This window comes from Rhinolophus hipposideros (genome assembly GCF_964194185.1).
Source record: "Rhinolophus hipposideros genome assembly, chromosome: 20".
Classification (NCBI taxonomy): Eukaryota; Metazoa; Chordata; class Mammalia; order Chiroptera; family Rhinolophidae; genus Rhinolophus; species Rhinolophus hipposideros.
Window position 1 is genome coordinate 14263268 of NC_138066.1, and position 20722 is coordinate 14283989.

Here is a 20722-nt window from a genome sequence, read left to right on the forward strand (position 1 = left end):
AATGAGAGGATTTGGGCAAACTGACCTCAAGGTCTAACTTTCTGATTGTACCCCCAGACGCCCCCAAATACTAGCAAAAGAAGCAACCGCGATGACGAGCGCCGGTCGGGGTCGCCGCCCTCGCGGCGTGCGCGGTTAAGGCCAAACGAAGAGGCCCCGCCCCCGCGTCCCGCCCGCGGCCTCTGTCGCCAGGCCAAGGGGAGGGCCGGGCTTCCGCCCTCCACGTTGTTGTTCCCGATTTGGACCACGCCCCCTTGGTCTGGGTTGTGGGTGCCTCGCCTTAACCGCCCCCTTCCCGGCCTGAGACAGGGTGGCCTCTGGGGTGGCACAGTTGGAGTCTCCACCCACATTAGACATGGGTGGACAAAGAGTTTAGGGGAAGGCGAGAGAGAAAGAGACTTGGTTTTAAAGGAAGGCGTGGTGAAGAGTCGAGGATAGACCAGGGCACAACTGCGGAATTTCCCTCTTGGCGTTCCACCCTCCGTTCATACAGTGGCCCCATCCGCACCAGTTAATGTGACCCTGCTAGACACTGGCCCTTTAAACAGAAGGCTGGCGGTGCGGGGTGTCCATGTGGAGCTGCTCCATGCCGTGTTGTCCTGCCCGCCCATTGGCCCGCGGCCCGGTGACGTCGCCTAATAGGATGCGAACGCACTGCGGGGGGAGGAAGGGAGACAAAACGCGGAATTGGATCGCCACTCCGCTCCCTGCGCCAGTTCTCTGGCAGCCTCCTGTCAGCTCCGCCCAGGGGCGGATCCCGGGGGAATTGTAATAGCCGGGTGGTTGCAGGAACTAGGTCACGTGTGGGTAGGGTTCAGGCCAGTCTCTACCATCCTAAGGTTTCCCTGACTCGGAATATCCTCATTTGAGTTAACTTAACTCTTGAGTCTTCCATCCTTCCTTTCCTCCAGCAGGTTAAATTTCGTTGTGAATGACCCAAACCCGCAGTCCTTGCTCAACTTGTGGTTTGCAATCGAGGCGGGGCTAGGCGGGAAAACGGAAATGCAGTACGCGAACCCGGCTGGAGCTTCTCCCACCCCGATCCAGGACACGTGTGCGCGCACCGTCTATAGTGGGCGGGAGCAGCTCTCTCAAGACCCGCCCCTCCTTCCGTGAGACGCCGCGGCCCAGCGGGTGGGGGCTCCGGTCCGGGCTTTGGCTGTGGCCCCGGTGTAGTAGCGGGGGCGGTGGCCGGGGGCAGCGCGGCTCCTTCCCTTGTTGTGTGTGTCGGTGCCTCCTCGCCATCTTGTTGCAAAGCCTTTTCTTGTCGGCGGGACTCCCGGGGGCCGCAGGGCGGGAGGCATTAGAAGAGAGGAAGAGAGGGAGGGGAAGGAGGGAGGCAGTGCCGCCTTTTTTTTGCATCAATTTTTTTTTAAATTTGCAAATTGTATTTTGCAAATATTTTGGGAGACATTGATTTTTTCTCCCCGTGCTCCCCCGTTCTTCCTTGCGGAGTGCGCTGCGCCGCCCAGCCCTGTCGCCCCCAGGAGGTGATCCCTCCCTCCTGCCTGCCCGCCAGCCTGACCTGTGCCCGGCTTGCGGGCCGCAGTCTCGGCCCAGGCGCGCCCCCGGCAGCTCTCGGCGCGATGAGCATAGAGACGCTACTGGAGGCGGCCCGCTTCCTGGAATGGCAAGCGCAGCAACAACAGAGAGCACGTGGTGAGCGGCCGGGCTGGGCCCCAGGGGCACCCGGGAAGGGGCGGCGAGCGACCCCGGTCCCCGAACCCACGCTGAAAGCTCGCGGGCAGGATCCCCGCCCAGGAGGCCGGCGAAGCCTGGCAGCGCTAGGCTCCGCGCAAGAGCAGCCGCCGGGGGAGGAGTGTTGTGGGTAGTGAAATTAACTAATGAATTCATTAATATGCAGCGAGGGACCCGGCCCCTGTGGGCGCCTCCCCAGCTGCCTGCCACCCCTGGTGCACCTTTCGTGGGGGGCCACTTTCGCGTGGGCCAGCGGCGCCCTCGGTAGCGCTGAGGATGTGTGAGCGGGCGGGGTGGGGTGAGCAATGGTGTTGCGTGGGGGTGGCAGACCCGCCTTTGCGTGCGTGTGTGCACGGGTGATGTGTAATGGGAGCCTCGAGAGCGGATGAACGGACGTGTACTCGGGAGAGTGTAGAGTGCACACGAGTGGGCGTGTGTGTAACGGAGTGGGGGGTAGGAATTACTCTACGCCGAGCAGCTCCCCGGCTTCCCTGGCCTTGTGAGGAGGGTGCGGAGAGCGCTCCCGGCAGATCTACGCGCTGCTTGGGGCGGAGGCGGCCTTTGCAGAATGAAATGACATCGCGTGTCTTATGATCCAGGCCAGCCACCTGACCCCGCCTCCCAGAGCTTGGGCTGGGTCGGGCGTCCGGGGTTTGGGTGAGAGCCGGGCTGATTCAGGGTGTTTTGAGATATGACCCGTAGGTCGCTGGGGGCAGTCCCCGGGCCCCCCTTGCTGCGCCCCACTTTAGCCGGTGTGGAATGTGGCGTGTCTGCGCGTTCCAAACCCGCTCTCGACTGGAATGTTGCGTGTGCCTGCGTTCTAAGCCCGTTGGTTACACCGGGTGGTGACGTGGACGGGTCCCGCCCCCGACCACGTGCACGGGGGACACTCCCGCTGGGGACGGCGCGGTCCGGCCCCTCCTCTCTGCCTCGCGCTCAGGCGGAGGCGGGGCCTGGGCGGGGCCGGTCTCGCGCCGGGTTGGGCCCTGGCTCTGGGCATCTCCCGGGGAGAGCCTTTGCCCTGCGAAGGAGGAGCCGAGCTCACCTGTCGGTTCTTGCCCCAACCTCCTGTTTCTGTTCCTGGGAAACCCTCAGAATCGCAGAGCGACAGGTCATTTAGAGCTCACATATTCCCACTGACCTCAAAACATTCTCACCAGGACCTCCTGGCAACATCCCTGGCCACATTGTGGAATGAACCAGGCTGAGAAGAGGCAAACTTTGGCGGTCCCTCGACAGGGGGGAGACGAAGATTCTGATGCCCCCTATCCCCACGCGCCCTTGTTGATGGTCCCCAGCTTCAGGGTATTGCAGAATAGGGGATGGGGGGATAGGCCTTCGATTTCCGAACCTTTGCCAGGGCCTTGGATCGGTTGGTGCGTGTGCAGTATCCGGGGGCTCCTGCCCTCTCCAACCTTCCTCCTCCCAACCCTTCAGCCGGGTTGGCTGTGGTGGAGATTGCGCTCGCCCTCCTTTCCTTTCTCTCTGCCTATTGTTGCTTCAATGATGAGTCATGCTGAAGGTAGTAGTGTGTGTTGTGTGTGCGCGCGCGCGCGCGCCTGCAGCGTGTGCTGCCGCGGTCAGTGGGGGGAGTGGCAGTGGACCAGGGGCGGGGGGAGTGGTGGGTCTGCCGGCCTAGTCGGGTCGACCGGCCGCCTCTCAAGGTCAAGAGTCATTCGAGATGTGTGAGACGGAGATGCTTGGGTTTTGCGGAATTGATGAGTTGGGACATCAACCCACACGCCCCTCCCACTTGTCTTTGGGGTCCAGAGTAGGGTCGCGTGGTGGACAGCGCTGGTTGTAACCGAGAATGCCCTGCGTGGAGCGAGGGGTAGGAGCATGCACAATATTTGGAGAGACTGAGTCATCTGCTGCCACCATCAACACAATGCAATTCAAGAATATCTATTGTGTGCCCACTGTGTACCAGGCACTGTGCTAGATTTGAACAGGATTGACCCTGACCTTGTCCCAAGGAAACACTTCCCCTTCACTTTTCCTGCAGACTTGTTGGCCATATGGGGAAGGGGAAAAGACTCCCACTGTTATCTCTGCTGCCTTTCTAAAATAAGTAAGTCCACAGCTGACCAGTAAGGAGGACAGGGATTATGTGTACAACACTTTGAAGGAAGCTGAGTTCTCTCCTAAGAAGTTGCAGATCTCTGCCCTCTCCTTCAGGTGGTGAAGCTGGGAACAGGGAGCTGAGTTGAGGCCTAGTTTAGCAGCCCCGTCACAGTTTCTTGGTGGTGGTGTGGGGGTCTTAGAAGATGTATGGATGCTGGAAAGCCAAATCTACATCAAAAACTTGTGTAAACCCAGCCACAGCAGTTTAATCTCCGAAATTCGTTTTTTTCTCCGTTTGTGGATCTGTCCTCTGGTGGGGGATGGGAAGAATGGGAGAGAAGGAGGTGGTATGAACCTGCTGACCAGAACTGCTGTGTCAGGGCATGTACCTGATAAGCAGCTCTGAACAGGGAGCCTCTTGTGCATGCCCCTCTTTAACCTCTAGGGTCAGTTTTCTGGTCTGGAGCAGCCAGTTTGCTCACATGATAACCTGAGGATGTGGGGGGGGGGGCGGTGGGCACGTGAGTGCACAGAGAGGGCAGGGCAAGGCCATCCTGATGATTAGTTGGAGGGCCTGGTCATTTCCAGCATTCATGGAGGTGGCTCGAGTGGGACCCTCTTCTTCCTTGATTGGAAGGAGCAGGCGGGAGTGTCCACAGGTTAACCTGAGGCCTGCCTTATGTGCCAAGTTCCCTGTTAGAATGCAGAAAGGGAGAATGACCCTGAATATTTGGGGCCACCAGGTATAAACTCCTCGGGCCCCAGCCCTTTGCCTGCTGAGTCCCTGGGCCACAGTGGCTAGGGATGGCTAAAGAATGGCCAATGCCCATACTCTCCATTGTGACCCCAGGATCACCCCAGAGGGGTTATGCTAAATTCTTGAGGAGTGGCCTCTGGGCAGAGACCATGGAAGGTACTAGACTATGTATGTGCATATGTGAGAGGGAGTGCACCCATGGGTGCAGCGGAGCATTAAAGAGCCTAAACCCATATACTTCTGAGGGAGGTCCCGAGGGACTGCCAGCTTACTTCCCCCAGTTTGTCTCCCCCTCTGCAGTGCTGTTGGTAGATACTGAGTCAGAGCTGGCAGGGAGGAGGCAGGAAGCTTTGATGGGCTAGATCTTGCTTAGGCCACCCCTTCTTCTGTACCACCAGGTAAGCTTTATCATGCTGATCCAGGTGTGATAGCGCTTGGCCATTCACCTGGGTCCTGGCACCTGTGAGGCTACCTGCCGAGCTTTGGAAGAGAGGGTAGGTGAGAAGGAGGTTGCCATCTCCTGGGTGAGCTTTGGAATTACTTTAAAATACGGGGAATAAGAGGTTTGCCTTTAATCTGAGTTCCTAGGGCACCTGGGGCCCTGTCTGTCCCCGTTTATGGGATAGTGGAACATTTGCCCTAAGGCCAATGAAAGTTTGGGTCCTGTTTCAAAGGAATGGAGGTGGAAGCTGTATTGGGCCCTGAGCTCCAAGGCCTTGTCTTGGGTATGGGGTGGGGGAGGTGAGGAGGAGTGAGGACTAGGAATGTCCTGAGAAGGGCTCTCTCTGTAATGAACAGTGTGGTCTGTGGGCAGTTGGAGCGCAGAGAGCTGGTTTTCTTTGGGGCTGTAACATAAGTCAGTGTTGGCTGGAAAGGCCTGGGAGAGCAAGGCTTTCCCTCATTGGAGTAGGCCTGATCTGGCAGCTCCACTTCCTGAAGGGCAGGGGAGATACAGAAGAGGCCGGTGCTGACCTGTCCAACCCCTGATCTCTGGCTGCTGGGAAACCACTGAGTGCTTCCCCTCGCAGAGCTCTTCCCCCTCTACTTCCTCCTTGCCTCTCCTCTGTAGAGGGAGGGGCTCCAAGCAGGCCTGGCTCACTCAAGTTGTTGATTGGCTAAAGGTCCCTGAGGCCTCAGGATTTTTTTTGGGGGGGGGGGAGGGAGGTCCCGGAGTCGACTGACTAGTCGGGGTTTGATACCCTCCTGCTGAGGGAGAACGTAGCCAACCTCATCCCTCAGCCCCGCCTCTTGTGGGGTGGCGTGTTTGGGGCGTGTCTGTAGGCCAGTGCTGTCGGCTGGGTTAGTCAGCAGTGGTGAATTGGGGCAGGAGGGAGGGAGGGCTGGTTGACCAGCCTGCTCCTTGGCCTGGGGGGGGTTGCAGCTGCTCCCAAGGGCCATGGCCCAGCTCTGTAGCCAGGGAACCAGAATAGTGGGGCCCCCAAATGGGGCAGGGTGGAGATGAAGCTGGGCCTCTGGAATAGGAGGGGCCCTCTCCCCTTCCTGTAGGGCTTTCAGCAGAGATGCTGGACCACGGTGCAAGTTGCCCAAGCTCATTACCCTGTACAATGTGTATTAAAAGCTCAGCTTTCCTTTCTGCTTGCCTCTTACTAGTTTGTGCTGCTGGGGGTAGTGGGGAGGAGGATTGGGGAGAAATGAGTTCTAGCGTGAAAAATGGCAGAGAAGGACCACGTGTGTTTTATATGGTCCCTGCGGAAACCAGAGGCTTTGGGACCTAACCTGGTAGTCCCGAGTCCTGGGTCTAGTTTCCTCATGTTAGTTGAAGGTGATGTCATTGTCCTGCCCGTCCGGGGGCTCTTGTTAGGACCCGTGTGTGTGTGTGTGTGTGTAGACACCTATTGAGCATATGTTGGCACAGCAAATATTGGGCATCCGCCAGGTGTCAAGAGACCTGGCTGGGTCTAGCCTGTTTTTACCTGTGGCTTGCTGGGTGACCCTCAACAAATCACTTTCCCTCGCTGAGCTAATTTATCTCATCTGTGAAATGAAGATGCTGCCTGCCTTCTAGAAGGTGCTTGGTAAATATTGTTGAGGTCTTGCCTAGAAACTATGATCTATCCGCTCCCTGCCCCCCTTCTCCTCTGGTGGCCTGTGAGGTCTTTTGTGGACTGGCCTCTGCCCACCTCACCTATCACTCTGTTGCTCCTGACCCTCTCTGCTCATCAACTAACTCTTCACCCTTTAGACTCCCAGGCCTTCTGGCTAACCTCGCCAGCCAGCCGTAGTTAGCACCTCTGGACTCAGCATTAAGGAGTCTGCTCCCTTGCCCACCAGGTCACAGGTGCCCACCCCTGCTTCCCTACTGCCAGACTCTAAGACCACCCTTCCCCGATGGGCAGCCCCAAGCCTTTGCAGTCCTCTGACAGTTCCTGCTCCACCTTTCTAAGGCCCCTCTTCTCCCCTAGCCTGGATTGTTATCCCTGTTACTTGTCCCTCCCCCGTCCCCTCAGGCTGTGAGTTCCCCAATGGCCAGGACTGGGTCTGTTTCATTTGTTCACTGCTGTTCCCCCGGCACTTAGCCCAGTACCTGGCTGGGTGTGGATGGGCATTTGTGGCATCTCAGGCTGAGCAGAGGTGTCATTGAATGCCGAGCTGGACAAGGTTAGAGGATGGGTGGGAGGAAATATGAAGCTGGGGCCCAGGACTGTTGGCTCCACTGAGACACCCCTTGTATTCTCTCTGCTTAGAGGAGCAGGAGCGGCTTCGCTTGGAGCGGGAGCGGGAGCAGGAGCAGAAGAAGGCCAGCAGCCTGGCCAGGCTGGCCCATGCCCTTCCTGTGGAAGAACCCCGAATTGAGGCACCACCCCTGCCTCTGTCACCCCCAGCACCCCCACCGGCACCCCCACCACCACTTGCCACCCCCACCCCACTGACTGTCATTCCTATTCCAGTAGTGACCAACTCCCCTCAGCCTCTGCCCCCGCCCCCACCACTGCCGCCTGCAGCTCAGCCTCTGCCCCTGGCACCTCGCCAGCCAGCCCTAGTTAGCACCCCTGGACTCAGCATTAAGGAGTCTGCTCCCTTGCCCACCAGGCCACAGGTGCCCACCCCTGCTCCCCTACTGCCAGACTCTAAGACCACCCTTCCTCCGACCGGCAGCCCCAAGCCTTTGCAGCCCCTACCCACACCCATCCTGACCATAGCACCACACCCCGGAGTCCAGCCCCAGCTGGCCCCCCAGCAGCCACCCCCACCCACTCTTGGAACCCTGAAGTTGGCACCAGCTGAAGAAGTCAAATCCAGCGAACAGAAGAAGAGGCCTGGGGGGTGAGTGAGGTGTGGCAGAGACTCAGCTGGTGGGATGGAGAGAACTACCCGCCCCTAGGCTGTGTGTGCAAGAGAAAGTATCCTCCCCAAGTAACCCTTCAGAGCCATACCCTCCTCCCTCTCCAGCCTGGAAGTGCTGTCCGACATGCGGACATTCTCACTGTGCTCGTGCCCATCCCCACCCCGGGAGTGGCCAATGGCTACTTAGCCCTCTGTTGTTCTCAGGCTTGTTGTTCTCTGACCCCCTCCAAGGTTAGGGCTGATAGCATTTCCAGGCCTTCGGACAGTGCCGGATTATAGGCCTTCTTGGGTGAGGGCTGGGGTAAACTGGCTATTTCTTGAGTCCCAGGATCCCTTCTGTCTCCTCAGGTACAGAGGTGGCATCGAGGGTTAAAGGGGTTGTGAATTGAGCCTACATGTGTCCTCCAGGGGGTGAATGCACCAGGGCACAAGGGGAACATCTCCCATTGCTGCTTTTATAGAAAGTCGGGACAAAAAGCCTGTGGCATGGGGGGGCGGGGCCGGGGCAGGAAGGCTGCCTAAACCAGGCCCTCCTCCCTGAGCCCCCTGTCTGTCTGGGTTGCAGGATCGGAACCAGAGAAGTCCACAACAAATTGGAGAAGAACAGGTGTGTGTGCGTGCGTGTGTGGCTCTGGTCCCACCCTTGGTTCCGTCCCACCCTTGGTTCTCCCAAGCTCTCCTTGGGCCTTCCCTCCCCTCCCCCACCCTACCCCCACCCCACTGGTGCTGGCTGACCCGCGCCGCTTGCCCTCCTCTCCCCAGGAGGGCCCATCTGAAGGAATGCTTTGAGACCCTGAAGCGCAACATCCCCAACGTAGACGACAAGAAGACGTCGAATCTGAGCGTGCTGCGGACGGCGCTGCGGTACATTCAGGTATGGGGGAGGGAAGCCGGTCGAGAGGCGGCGGGCGGTGGCGGCAACGCAGCGCCAACTTCCTCCCCATTCCCGCCGCCCTCCGCCCCTCGCCGCAGCCCCGCCTCCCTCCACGCGGGCGCTGAGCACATGGTCGGCTGACGTCAGCGGGGCTCCCCGCCCGGGAGGGGACGGGAAGACGCGTGCGCTTGCGCACCGAGGGCGGCGGGGGTGCTCCTCTCTGCTCCCCTTTTCAACCCCTCCCCGCCGAGCCCTGCCATCTGCACCGCCCCACAGCTCGGTGTCAAACCCGGTGCCAGGCTCTGCTTTATTCCCTGATGGTATTAGTGCACCACGGGTGAGGGGCGAGGAGCCGCCCGCACCTCCACCCCGCCCGCAGTGCCCGGGCGGGAACCCAGTCTATCGCTCCTGGTGTGTGTGTGGGGGGGAGGGGAAGTACCCTGGGCGTGGCCCCTTATGGCGGCTCGCTGGTGAGCACCCTACCCCCTCACTTTTCACCCTAGAAGGATTAAGATCCTTCCAGTGAGAGCATTGGGGTGCCACGACCCGAGTTTGGGGGTTAAACCTGGGAGTTGGGGAGATGTGGCGGTCTGACTGGGTGACAGACATCCCCAGGGTCACCGAGCCCTCCTTCCGTCTGGATTTTTAAAAAGCCCTTTTCAAGGGGCCCTCCAGGCCTTGTGTCCCCTCCCTTCGGGCTTTGGCTGTCCTCTGCAGTACGGGGGAGAGGCGCCCGCCAGATCAAACTGTTGCCATGACTGCCCAAGTTTCGGTTTCCCTGGAAACCAGCGGACGGTTCCGCGTGCCGGGAAGGAGGCTGTGGGGGTGGGGCAGGCGGCCACGCTCTGCTGCCGCGGAGACCGAGTCGGCACGGAGCCTTTGGGGAGTGGGCGGGGCTTAGGGCTCCCTGCCCGCGCCGAGCGCGCGGGGGCGGAGGAGCCTCGGGGTCTCCCCATCAGTGTGCTCGGGAAGCTCGGGGGCTGGGCTGGGAGCCAGCGGCTGGGCGCCACCCCTCCCCCGGCCTCGACTGCGGGGTCACAGCCTGTGGTAACCGCAGTCTGACTCGTTAAGGGGCGGAGGCACTGCTTCGCGATTGCTCCCAGCCGGCGGGAACGCACGCCCTTCCGCCCGCCCTACGGGCGAGAGGGCGGGGCCGGTGCACCTCTTCTCGGCACCTGGGAGGGCCTGGGCGGGGCTCCTGCACGGAGGGAGGGAAGGTGCGGCTGGCGGGGAGTGACGCAGCAAAGCCGGGTCCGCGTGGGTGCGCTTGTGCCCCGGGAGGGGCGGGGCTTCGCGTGCGTACGGACGGTTCCCCTGGAGGCTGATTTCTGGGATGTTTTTACAGAACTTGGGCTTAGAAGTTACTGTTTCTTCAATGGTACAGTCAGATGTCCTGGCACCAAAAATCCCTGTCTAAATGCTGTGCCATTTCTGTGAATATGTTTCCTTTCCTGTACTGCAGTGGTGCTAAACAGAAAAAAGAAATACTTAACTTCATCATGGGGTAGTTAGGAAGATTGGCTGTCTGTAAATATTAGGTTGATACAAAAGCAATTGCGGTTTAACAGGTTAAAAATAATTACAAAAACCACAGTTACTTTTGCACAAACCTAATACTAACTTAATAGCAATTCTCGAGAAGTGAGAAGGTTCTTTATAGATACATACTTAGGGAGGGGAGCCTTGGTTTGCATGACGTGTGGATTTGAAAAGAAGTCAGAAATAGAGACTCAGAATAAGCAGACTCAGGACATAGGCATGGGCTGAGTAGGAAGGAAGTAAGGTGGACCCAGGTTGTCCATAGAGATACTTGTCCTGGGGCTAACAATGGAAGCAAAAACAGGAAACTTACAAGGCTATAAATTCTCCACCTCATTTGTTTATTAATTCAGATACTTTTGGACAGCCATGTGTAGGATTCTGGGGTTAAAGCTGGAGCAAAGAAGAAACTGTGGGTCTTTTGTAGGTTTGGTCTTGTGGCAGACTATAAAATCAAACAGGATTATGCCAGGAGGGCGTAATAGGGCAGGGATTGCAGCATCTGTCCTGGGGGAGTTAGGGAAGTTGTTGCTGAGGACGGGGCATTTGAGTTGAGACCCGAAGGTCTCAGGGTGACCTAAGTAAAGTGGAGGGCAGAACGCTCAGTGAAGGCCAAACTTTCTCCAGTGGGAGGGAGCAGGATCCATTTCTGGTAGTTAAAGATGGTCAGGAGGGTTGCCTTACAGAGATGGGGGGCTGCAGGGTATTAGATGGGAGTCGAAAGACTACTGGAGACATGTAGGGCTTGTAGACTGAGGGCTTTGGTAGTGTGCTGAGGCAGGAAGCTGTGGAAAGACTGTAGGCCCCAGCCAGACCCAGAATGGTTTGGAGATGGTAAAGGATTTGAAGAAAGCCACAGTGGAGTGGACAGAAACAGGAAGAGGAATAGACAAGTACCAAACAATACATCCAGGTGTTGTAGGAAGGGAATGGGTTTTAAATGTAGCAATGTGGACTGAAGTTAGACCCTTGGAAAATTTTCCAGAGGCCTCTAGGCTTGTGGGGAAATGGATTAGGAGAGAAGAGGTTTGGGCCCCTAAGGTTCTCTCAAATCCCTGAGCCAGAAGTCTACCCTCCCTGCTAGCAGGTAGAATTTAGGATGGCCACTTCCAGCCCCCAGCAGCCAGGTTGGAGTGAGGGTTGATTCACCACAGGCCCCGTTATTGATGTGGCCTCATCTGATGTCATATCTAGCACTGGCCTCTTGGGTTAAGAAGCCAGACAGGAGTGTGTGGGTCCGGGGAGGAATCTTTCTGGCAGAAATATGGAGAGAAGCAGGTAAATCTCAAAGCCAGGATAGAGGGGACTATGTTTGGCTAGGGGCTGGTGACAGAAGTATAAAGCTACCATGTTTCAGGCCAGTACAGGGCATGGCTGGACCTGGGTTTTGTGTCGCAGGCACTAATTAGTGGTTTGAGGTATCTCTTACTGGTGAGGTCAGAAATGCAAGGAGTTAGGGGCTGCAGGAGGGAGCATGGGGAAGTTGGGCCAAGTTGGTGTGTGGAGTTGAAAATATCACCATGCCCAGGAGGAGCAGGGTAACTGTCAGGAGAGGCCCTGCAAAACAGCCCGTAGGAAATGGTATCGGGATACTGAAGTCCCATGGGTGACTGACTCACTGTGATGAAGGGGAGAGACAGGGTAGAGGTGGGCAATGACACGCTCACGCCCTCACAGATTCTTCCCCTGGGGCTGAGTGAGACATTGTACATGGCTCTGCCCTGTCACTGGTAGAGTCGGAATACAGTAGTACCTCGGTATTCGAACGTCTCTGTTGACGAACATTTCAGTTTACGAACGCCGTAAATTTTATGGATCTCTGGTATCATTAGATAGTAAAATTCATGCTAAATTTGCAGTTTTAGGGGTTGATTTTAAAGGTCTGGAACCCATTATTAACCCATGCAAAATGGATTAACCCATTTTGCATTACTTTCTATGGGGAAACCATGCCTCGGTTTTCGAACATTTCAGAACTCAAACAGTGTTCTGGAACGGATTACGTTTGAAAACCGAGGTACCACTGTATAAACTAACTGTAGAAGAAGAATCCTTGTCTTCTCTCCCAGGGTCCGACGGGGACAGTGTGTGTTGAAATGGAAAGACAATATGCAATATTTAGGAGGTCATGTGAACTAGTGTCTGATAAAATGCTACCTGACAGTCTCATTATATGCTCAGGTGTATGGTGGGGGTCAGGAGGGTGTACCGGTGAGGACGTGGGGCAGAGGACAGCTCCAGAGGCCTTGGAGCATGAGCCCTAGAAGGGTGTGAAGGGAGGAGAGGGCACACAGGGTTGGGAGAGGCAAACTAAGACAAGCTGGTGAGTTTGGTGTGTGAAGAGCCAGTGTGCTCTGCACCTGGCCGTGACCGGGCAAGTCTTGGAAGCTAGAAGCTCAGGAGCAGGGCAGGTAAGACCCAGGCAGCAGCAGGGCAGGATTGTCTGTGTCATCTGGTAGACCCAGCAGTCCTGACATGCCGGGGCCAAGGAGCAGGTGGCAGCAGGGAGGCCTGTGAGACTTAGGTTGGTTTCATAGTGTCAGAGTCAGGAGGTCACGGAGGACAGGGAAGGTTTGGTGTGGATGGAAACCGAGAAATGGGTCATGAGCTGGCACTTTGGAGCTAATAAACCTCATGCAAAGGGAAACTGGAGACCCTTCTGATAGGGAAGCAGTGTCACAGTGAGAGAGACAAGGCATCCAGCACCTACGTGAGGGGTCGACCTAAGGGGCACAGGTTGCCTGTGGCCTGAATGAATTGAAGGGCACCGTGGGTAAGGGAGCTCCGCTGTGGTTCTTAGTGAAGTGGGTGGGATCAGTGTCTTGGGGGCAGCAGTGACCTGGAACGTGTGGTGGCGGACAGAAGTCTCTCCAGGGGTGCTCAGTCGAGTCAGCGGTGCTGTCCAGTACCCCAAGAGCCATTTCTCATTGTTCATTGCAACTCAGGTTCAGATGTGAAAGGAGGGCACATTCCAGGGCTTGGGGGTTGTTCAGCAGCCTGGGGAGGCTGGAGGCTGCAGGCACAGTGTGAAAATAGAGGCTGGGTAGAGGTGTCATGGGTGGACACCACGGGGAGTAGTCCCGGAGCTCAGGGAGGAGGTGCAGAGCCAGCAGCTGCTGAGGGCAAGATGGAGGCAGGTCAAGGATATGAAATTGGTGTGTGTGGGGGGGGTGTCACAAAATCTAGTGGGTTATTTTCTAAGGATACTGAAGTTAAGGATACTAGTGATTGATGAAGTAGAGAGAAGGGCTGGAGCATTTGTGATTCTTGGGGGAATGGAATTCAAGGAGCGTAGCTTGTGGTTTCATGTCAGTGAGTGACAGAATGGAGTGCATGGCGGTGGAGGACTTGGGCAATACCAGAGAAGTCTCTCATCCTTTCTGTCCTCTGCACAGTGAAGGGAGATGCTGCCAGGAGGGTGGATGGAGCAAGAGGCAGCAAAGCCCCTTAGGAGAGAGTTGTAGAGATGAGGGAGCAGCTGACTTGGATCTGTGCTTTGTTTTAGTGGTACCTGCCTGAGAGCCCATATTCCCCGGGACACTGGGCCTCACTGAGCAGAGCCACGGCCCACGAGGCAGCTGTGGTCTCCATGAGCTCCCATCAGCCTGGGCCCCCTGGTCACTGCAGACCTGCCCCTGTGGGCCAGGGGATCTGGAAGCAAGGGTGGCTGAGGGGAGATAATTTGAGATTCTGTGGCCCCGAGGCTCCTGCTCAGGGTAGTCTGCTGTCCCTTGCCCTGTTCTCCAGTCCCTGAAGAGAAAGGAGAAGGAATATGAGCATGAGATGGAGCGGCTGGCACGGGAGAAGATTGCCACGCAGCAGCGGTTGGCGGAGCTCAAGCACGAGCTGAGCCAATGGATGGATGTGCTGGAGATTGACCGCGTGCTCCGGCAGACGGGCCAGCCCGAGGACGACCAGGCCTCCACCTCTACTGCCTCTGGTGAGCCCCACCCCTCACATGCCAGCTTCCTGTCCAGGCCTTTGCTTGCTAGAAAAGATGCCCCCCGCCCCAGCCCTGTAATAGCCCAAGAACCCCAAGGGCATCTACTTCTCCAGTCTCTTGTTTCCAAGCTCTTCTGACCTGTCCTTATCCCCATGTCCCCCCACAGAGGGTGAGGACAACATAGACGAGGATATGGAGGAGGACCAGGCTGGCCTGGGCCCACCTAAGCTGAGCCATCGCCCCCACGCGGAGCTGCCGAAGCCACCGCCCAGCACTGCCCCTGCGCATCCACACCCCCACTCCCAGCCTGTGGCCCTGTCTCCTGCCCACCTCCCCGGGCAGCAGCCGCCTCCACAGCAGAAGACACCTCTGCCAGCCCCTCCTCCCCCGCCAGCTGCCCCTGCCCAGACGCTGGTGCCCGCTCCGGCCCATCTGGTGGCTGCAGCGGGGGGAAGCTCCACGGTCATCGCCCACACGGCCACTACCCACGCCTCAGTCATCCAGACTGTGAACCACGTTCTCCAGGGGCCGGGCGGCAAACACATTGCTCACATCGCCCCCTCGGCCCCCAGCCCTGCTGTGCAGCTGGCACCTGCCACACCCCCCATTGGCCACATCACAGTGCACCCTGCCACCCTCAACCACGTGGCCCACCTTGGCTCCCAGCTGCCCCTGTACCCACAGCCTGTGGCGGTGAGCCAGCCCGTGGCGGTGAGCCACATCGCCCACACCCTCTCGCACCAGCAAGTGAACGGCACAGGCGGGCTGGGGCCTCCTGCCACCGTCATGGCAAAGCCCGCCGTGGGGGCTCAGGTGGTACACCACCCCCAACTGGTGGGCCAGACAGTGCTCAACCCTGTGACCATGGTCACCATGCCCTCCTTCCCAGTCAGCACGCTCAAGCTGGCTTGAGGATGAGGCCGCTCAGAGGCCCCCAGTGGGGGCACAGAGGGGGACCTGTCCCCCACTCTCCCACCAGCTCCACACATTCCAGCCAGGCCCACCCCACCCATCCCCACCCCCAGGCCTCCTAGGGGAAGGGGGTGCAGAGACTGAGCCAGGGGAGGGAGGGGCCACCCCAGGCAGCTGGGCACAGGGCAGGAGGTGGGTACCCCACTGCACTAGGACGTGGTAAAGCGATGAGAGCCGCTCTGGTGGGCTTGCTGCCTGTCCAGCCTGGTGCCCTTCCTGCCTCCCCATGTGGTGCCCTGAGACCAGTGTGATGTGGAACTTGTCCCTCCCCTGCGGCCTTGCTGTGCTGCTGCTGCTATTGCTCTGTCGGGTGAGGTGGCTGAGCGCCCGGGCTCTCTCCTCCTGAGCCTCTGCCTTCTCTTCCCAGGCCTTTGGAGGGAAAGGGGGGAAGCTGAACTGAAGCAACTTGGTGCAGAAAGTTGGGGACCACTGTGAGCCCTGCTCTGAGTCCAGGTGACAGGTCCTAGGACGTGGCTGGTCTGGAGGCTTACCGAGAGGTGGGCGCCCTGTCTTGGGGCTCTGTGACCCAGGTGCAGTCACTGTGATTCCTTACAGCAGAAACTGGTTAAGAAACCAAACCCCAGCTGCTGCCAAGCTTCTGAACGCGCCCCCCACCCCACCCCTTGCCACTGGGCTCTTGAACTCAGGAGGATAGGCTGAGGATGGGGTGAGTAAGGGGGCTTGGCTGTCCCCATCTTTCCTGTCGCCACCCCCTCCACCCCCCCACCCCAACCCACCCCCGCAGTCTGGGTCTGAACTGAGAGATGTTCTGGACCCCTCTCCCCATGGCTGGGCATGGCCAGAAGGCAGAGAGAAAGGGTACTGTCTGGCTTTACTCCCGACTCCCTGGCCTCTGCTCAGTGCTCTATGCTCCCCTGAGGGCTGGGTGGACCTGGGTGCCTCATGCCGCCTGGGAGACATGTGCCAGCGTCTGGTCTGGTTCCAGGAGCCTGAAGCCACACTGTGGAGGCAATCAGGAAGTTAAAATCTAGGGGTTCCACTAGAGCTCCCAACCTTTCTCCAAACCGGCCCTGGGGTCCTGTAGAGCGAGAGCAGAGCCAGACTGTTGGAAGGCTGCTGCTTCTGCCCCATTTCTCTTGTCTCTCGCACCACCTCTTTCCCCTAGATGTCCGCCTTTCTCCAGTGGGCTGCTTTGAGTGTACCCTTCCTGGTGGGAGCTGTGGTGTGCTACCGCTTTCCTCCGAGGAAAGGTACTTTGTTGGGCCAAGGGCGGGGCCAAGCTTGGGGTGGGGAGGAGCGTGGGGGCCTGGTGTGCAGGAAATGCTGCTTTCCCTGCCTCTGCCTTGGCAGACTGCTTTGGCTTCTTTTTATGTGGGTATTTATTACAAGTGGCCTTGTGGCAGACACTCAGTTACACACACGTGCACACTTGGCTCCCCACCTGGACACACTCACTGATGGCCTTTCAGTGTGGGGAGAGGAAGCGAGTGTCCCTAGCTGTGAAGTTTGCACTGACAGGCTTGGGGGTGGGGTGAGTGTAGGGGCCCAGGATCCTCTAGAGTGACAGCAGAGGTCTTGAATAGAGTTCGATGCCTAAGAACTCCCTTTGGTTACCTTCCTGACCCTGGAGACTTCCCAGGGGACTGTTTTCTTCTCATTTCTCTCTCCTGGGGGTGGGGAATGTGAAGGCCTATACATGCCTTAGCGGCCTCCAGGAGGGAACCCCATACCGCCCCACAGCACTCCCACCTTACAAGCTTGCTGCCTTCCTGCGCCTGCAACCACCACCACCACCCTGGTTCTCCAGGGAGCCAGTTTCACTCTTCCCAGTGTGATTACAATGGAAAAGCAGAGGGAGATGGGCAGGCCTGGCACCCAGGGAACAGTCAAGAGAAGCATTGGTGAGCCCGCCTCTCAGCTCTGTTCACCTCCCTGCACCCTGAGGCTGGTCCGGAGTTGAAACTTGTCAGCCAGTTGCCCCTTGGGCCTGCACAGATACCTCATCCGCCCGCTGCCCCTGACCCTCCCCGGCCCCAGCAACGGGGGGCCTCTGAATCTAGTGCCGAATGACTATGTCCAGATTGGTGACGATGGGTGTTGTAGCTGTTGTTTTTGTCGTTGTTTGTGAATGCTGTGACGCTGTGTGCCCTAGAGGGCAGCTGCCGCCCAGCCCTTCCTTGGGCATCTCCCCTCTGAGCTGTCAGGACCACATCTGTCCTCGCCCTGTGGGACCGCCTGCCCCTCCCCTCCCTAGCCCTTCCAGCCTGGGGGACGCGCATGTGCGCGCGTGCACACACACATCTTACCTCTCATGCGTGTTTTACTTTTTGATGTTCAGAGTGGCTCACTGGCTGGGAGTCTTTACCTCGGGGAGAGGGGGAGGCTGGTTCCTTGGTGGGGGGCAAAGAAGGGCAGGGAATGGAGGGGAGCTAAGGGTCACCACAAGCCTGCTCTCCAGGAACAGCTTCTTCTCCCCTATCCCAGGGTCCCACCCCCACCCCCAAGAGGTGGCCCTTGTTTACAGTGAGGACTCGGTCACTGTGTCTCCGTTTCCTGAAATATAAACCGTAGTGACCCCAGACTAGAGATTTTTATGTGTTTGGATACATCTGCTGTGTGGGGAAAAAAAAACTACAAAAACCCTAATTTTGTACATATTGTATTTTTACTATTGAACTGTATTCTAGTGGCTGTTCATGCTCCAAGACTAGGTATTGAGACATGAATACTATCCTTGTAATAAGCACTTGCCTGGAATAAAATATAAAATTGAAATAAATCTGCACTGAAACCTGAGATTGGAGCTGCCAGCTTGCAGCACCTGGGTCCTTTTGTTGCAGGAGGAGGTAGAGACCTTCAGGTAAAGCCCTCCAGCAGGAAGCAGCAGGGTCCTTTCCCTGTTGAAGTTTGGGGGGTCACTTTTAGAAAAGGATTAGGGACCTTCCAGTTCTGATCCCAGTGCTGAAGCCTCAGTAAGCTTTGAGAACCACGTCTCTGGCCTTAGGTTTTTGCAATACTTGGTACTTCCTCAAACCATTTTTACAAACACTGTCTTAACTGTATTGCATTTCCTAATAGCACGGTGGGGTACATAAGCCAAGAACTAGCCCCGTTCTGGCAGAAAAGGAAACAAGTTTGAGGTGGGAGAGGGATTTGTCAGTGGCACAGCTGGCCTGGGTCCTTGTGCTGCAGTCGGCTGGTACAGAGTCCCCTAGCACGGCCGTCCTGCCCTGCGGCCTGTAGTGGAATTGGGAATCTTGAGTTCAACCAATTTCCAGTGGGAAGGGTGGAGGATCTGTGTGCAGAAGGTGAAGGCCTCCTGGGAGGAGATGTGTTTATGGGGTAGAGGTTAGGACAGGTCATATGCGGAGTCCATAAGCTGTCCTTTCAGGAAAAGGAACAAGAAGAGGAAGAGGTCAAAGCCACTTTCTAAGCTGGGCCTGGAAGACCTTTGTCCCTTTGACTACATCTTGCCCCAGTTTAGGGGAAACCAGCCTTTGGCAGGCTGTCCCAGGAGTAAGTAGGGAGGTGAGGGAACAATTACCTGGGCCAAGCTATGGACCAGGCACGCTGCCCCTTCCTGCCTTTTCTAACTTCCTGACACCCGCCCCAGGCAGGGGAACTGACTCAGCTTCTCTTCCTGGGGTGGGTCAGGGATATGGGGGACGGGGGTCATCCTTAGGAAAGGGAGTGGTGGCCACGAATGTCGTGGGGTTCCATTTGCTGAAGGAAAGCCTCAAAAGGCCAGCTCCATTGCCCCCAAGTCCCCCAGCCCTTCACTTGTGACATGCTGGCTCCCCCTGCTGGTAGCTCCGGATAGAGACGGTCCCTTCTGCTTCAGGAAGGGCCCACCAGTACCCACCGGTAGGTGCCCATCGGACGCTGCCCAGCACTGGGGACAAAGAGGAAGAACTGCCCCGGACAGTGGAGACCCGGTGTCGCCTGAGAGCCATCACTGTGCCTTAGAGACGGGCAGAAACTCCCCTCCCTGCACCCAAAGGACAGCCCCCCAGCTCAGCGGGGGTGCAAGAGAGAGGCCCACGATCAGGGTGACGGAAAACCTCTCAAGTAAGACCCCAGGAGCTTCCAGGTACCGGCTGTGCTCTGGGAGACACTTCCTTCCAGAGTTAGAGGGTTCCCTGAGATGATCTTTATAGCACCCTCTTCTTACTTCCTGCTCTTCCTAGCCGGCTACCTTCAGCAGACCCATTATTTTGGCTTTGGGATTCCCTTGGTCCCACAAGTCCAGCCAGGGGCCTGGAGAGTGCCAGCACTTCTGGGTGGGAGTTTGTAAAGGAACCAGGCCACTTCCAGGCTAGTTTATCTGGGGCCTTTTGTGACCTTTCAGGTAGAACCACAGCAGAGGGCATTCTGAGGACTCCAAGTCACAGGATCAGCTTGGAGGTTTATAATGTTCCCTTGAGAGAGGGAACATCCTGCTGATGACAGGAGCCCTCTACCGGAGACCATGAAAAATGAGGGCAGAGGCCTCATTTGTGGGGTGGGGGAAGACTGATGAGAAACTGCTATTATAGTTGTTGGGCCCTTTCCATGCCCGAGCAGCTTTGACCTCTCCTGACATTCCGCCCCCCCCCCATGCCCCAGACTGAAGCATCTCAAAGACAGCACTCAGTGGACAGGAGCCAAAACTAGAGGGGCAAGGTCTTTTCCCACTGACTGGAGGGGCCGGCAGGCTCCTGCAGATTCTCAGTCAAGCTCCAGCTCATCACTACCGTACTTCCCTGAAAATAAGACCTAACCGGAAAATAAGCCCTAGCATGATTTTTTAGGATGCTCGGAATATAAGCTCTACACCAAAAATAAGCCCCAGTTAAGATTGTCAGCCAGACAGACGCATTTGGTACGTCCGTTGCAACACATGATGGACGTATTGAATTATAAAATAATATTAATATATAATTAAATATAAATAAATACTGTTATTGACATTAATACTTAAATGATAATATAAATTAGAATTATTTATAAATACCCAAGTGGGCGCCTTTGGACGAGAGGTAAATGCCTATGTAAACAGATGAACTCGAGACTTACTGCCGAATGACCAATCGGAGTACAGACACAACGCACGAATAACGTGCGCACTTGATAACGAACGGATGTGGTGGCGTCTAATGTGAATCTTCATAATTCAGTAGTGTTGTAACGGACGTACTTAATGCACTCGTGTGAAACGTTTTCTGAATATTGGTGCCTGCAATTTTTCATCGCTTTTTTGTGGACCATCCTTAGCAGTCATCCCTTTTGTTGCCACTCGTCTCATAAATCTTCAATTAACACTTGATTTAATGGTAGATTTAAAGAGAATAATATTTTGACCCCCAGACAAGATGAGTGCCAAAAAAAAGAGCTATTCTGTCGAGTACAAGCAAGGAATCGTGGAGGACTCTTGGGGCAAGACTCTATAGCTTTCTGCAAAGAGAAGAAGTTGGATCTCTGAATGGTCCGAAAATGGCGAGCAGAGCATGATAACCTTAGTCAACAGGTGGACAAAGGAAATGCTGAGGAGCGCAAGTGTGGATCAGGTCGGCAACCATTATTTCCTGAGCTGGAAGACATCATCTGTGAATGGATTGCTGACAGGAGA

General features: G+C 56.9%; 1 protein-coding gene across 2 annotated transcripts; it reads left to right on the forward strand.

The window, feature by feature from the left end:
- The first annotated feature begins 1393 nt into the window (after positions 1-1393).
- Positions 1394-17910, forward strand: MNT (MAX network transcriptional repressor). 2 transcript variants are annotated; one of them, XM_081029462.1, is made up of 6 exons: positions 1394-1659; positions 7225-7804; positions 8391-8432; positions 8588-8699; positions 13986-14178; positions 14348-17910. In XM_081029462.1, the coding sequence occupies exons 1-6, from the start codon at positions 1587-1589 to the stop codon at positions 15091-15093; spliced, it is 1746 nt and encodes a 581-aa protein (XP_080885588.1). In that variant the 5' UTR covers positions 1394-1586; the 3' UTR covers positions 15094-17910. The 2 variants fall into 2 exon arrangements, with proteins under 2 accessions (XP_080885588.1, XP_080885587.1); XM_081029461.1 differs by lacking the exon at positions 8391-8432 and having other exon boundaries at positions 1442-1659.
- Positions 17911-20722: the final 2812 nt, after the last annotated feature.

Bases quoted from the DNA above. Each gene is read 5' to 3' on its own strand.
- MNT (XM_081029462.1), top strand. From the start codon at position 1,587: ATGAGCATAGAGACGCTACTGGAGGCGGCCCGCTTCCTGGAATGGCAA. The intron at 8,433-8,587 runs GTGTGTGTGCGT...TCCTCTCCCCAG, and splicing joins AACAAATTGGAGAAGAACAG to GAGGGCCCATCTGAAGGAAT. The intron at 14,179-14,347 runs GTGAGCCCCACC...GTCCCCCCACAG, and splicing joins CTCCACCTCTACTGCCTCTG to AGGGTGAGGACAACATAGAC.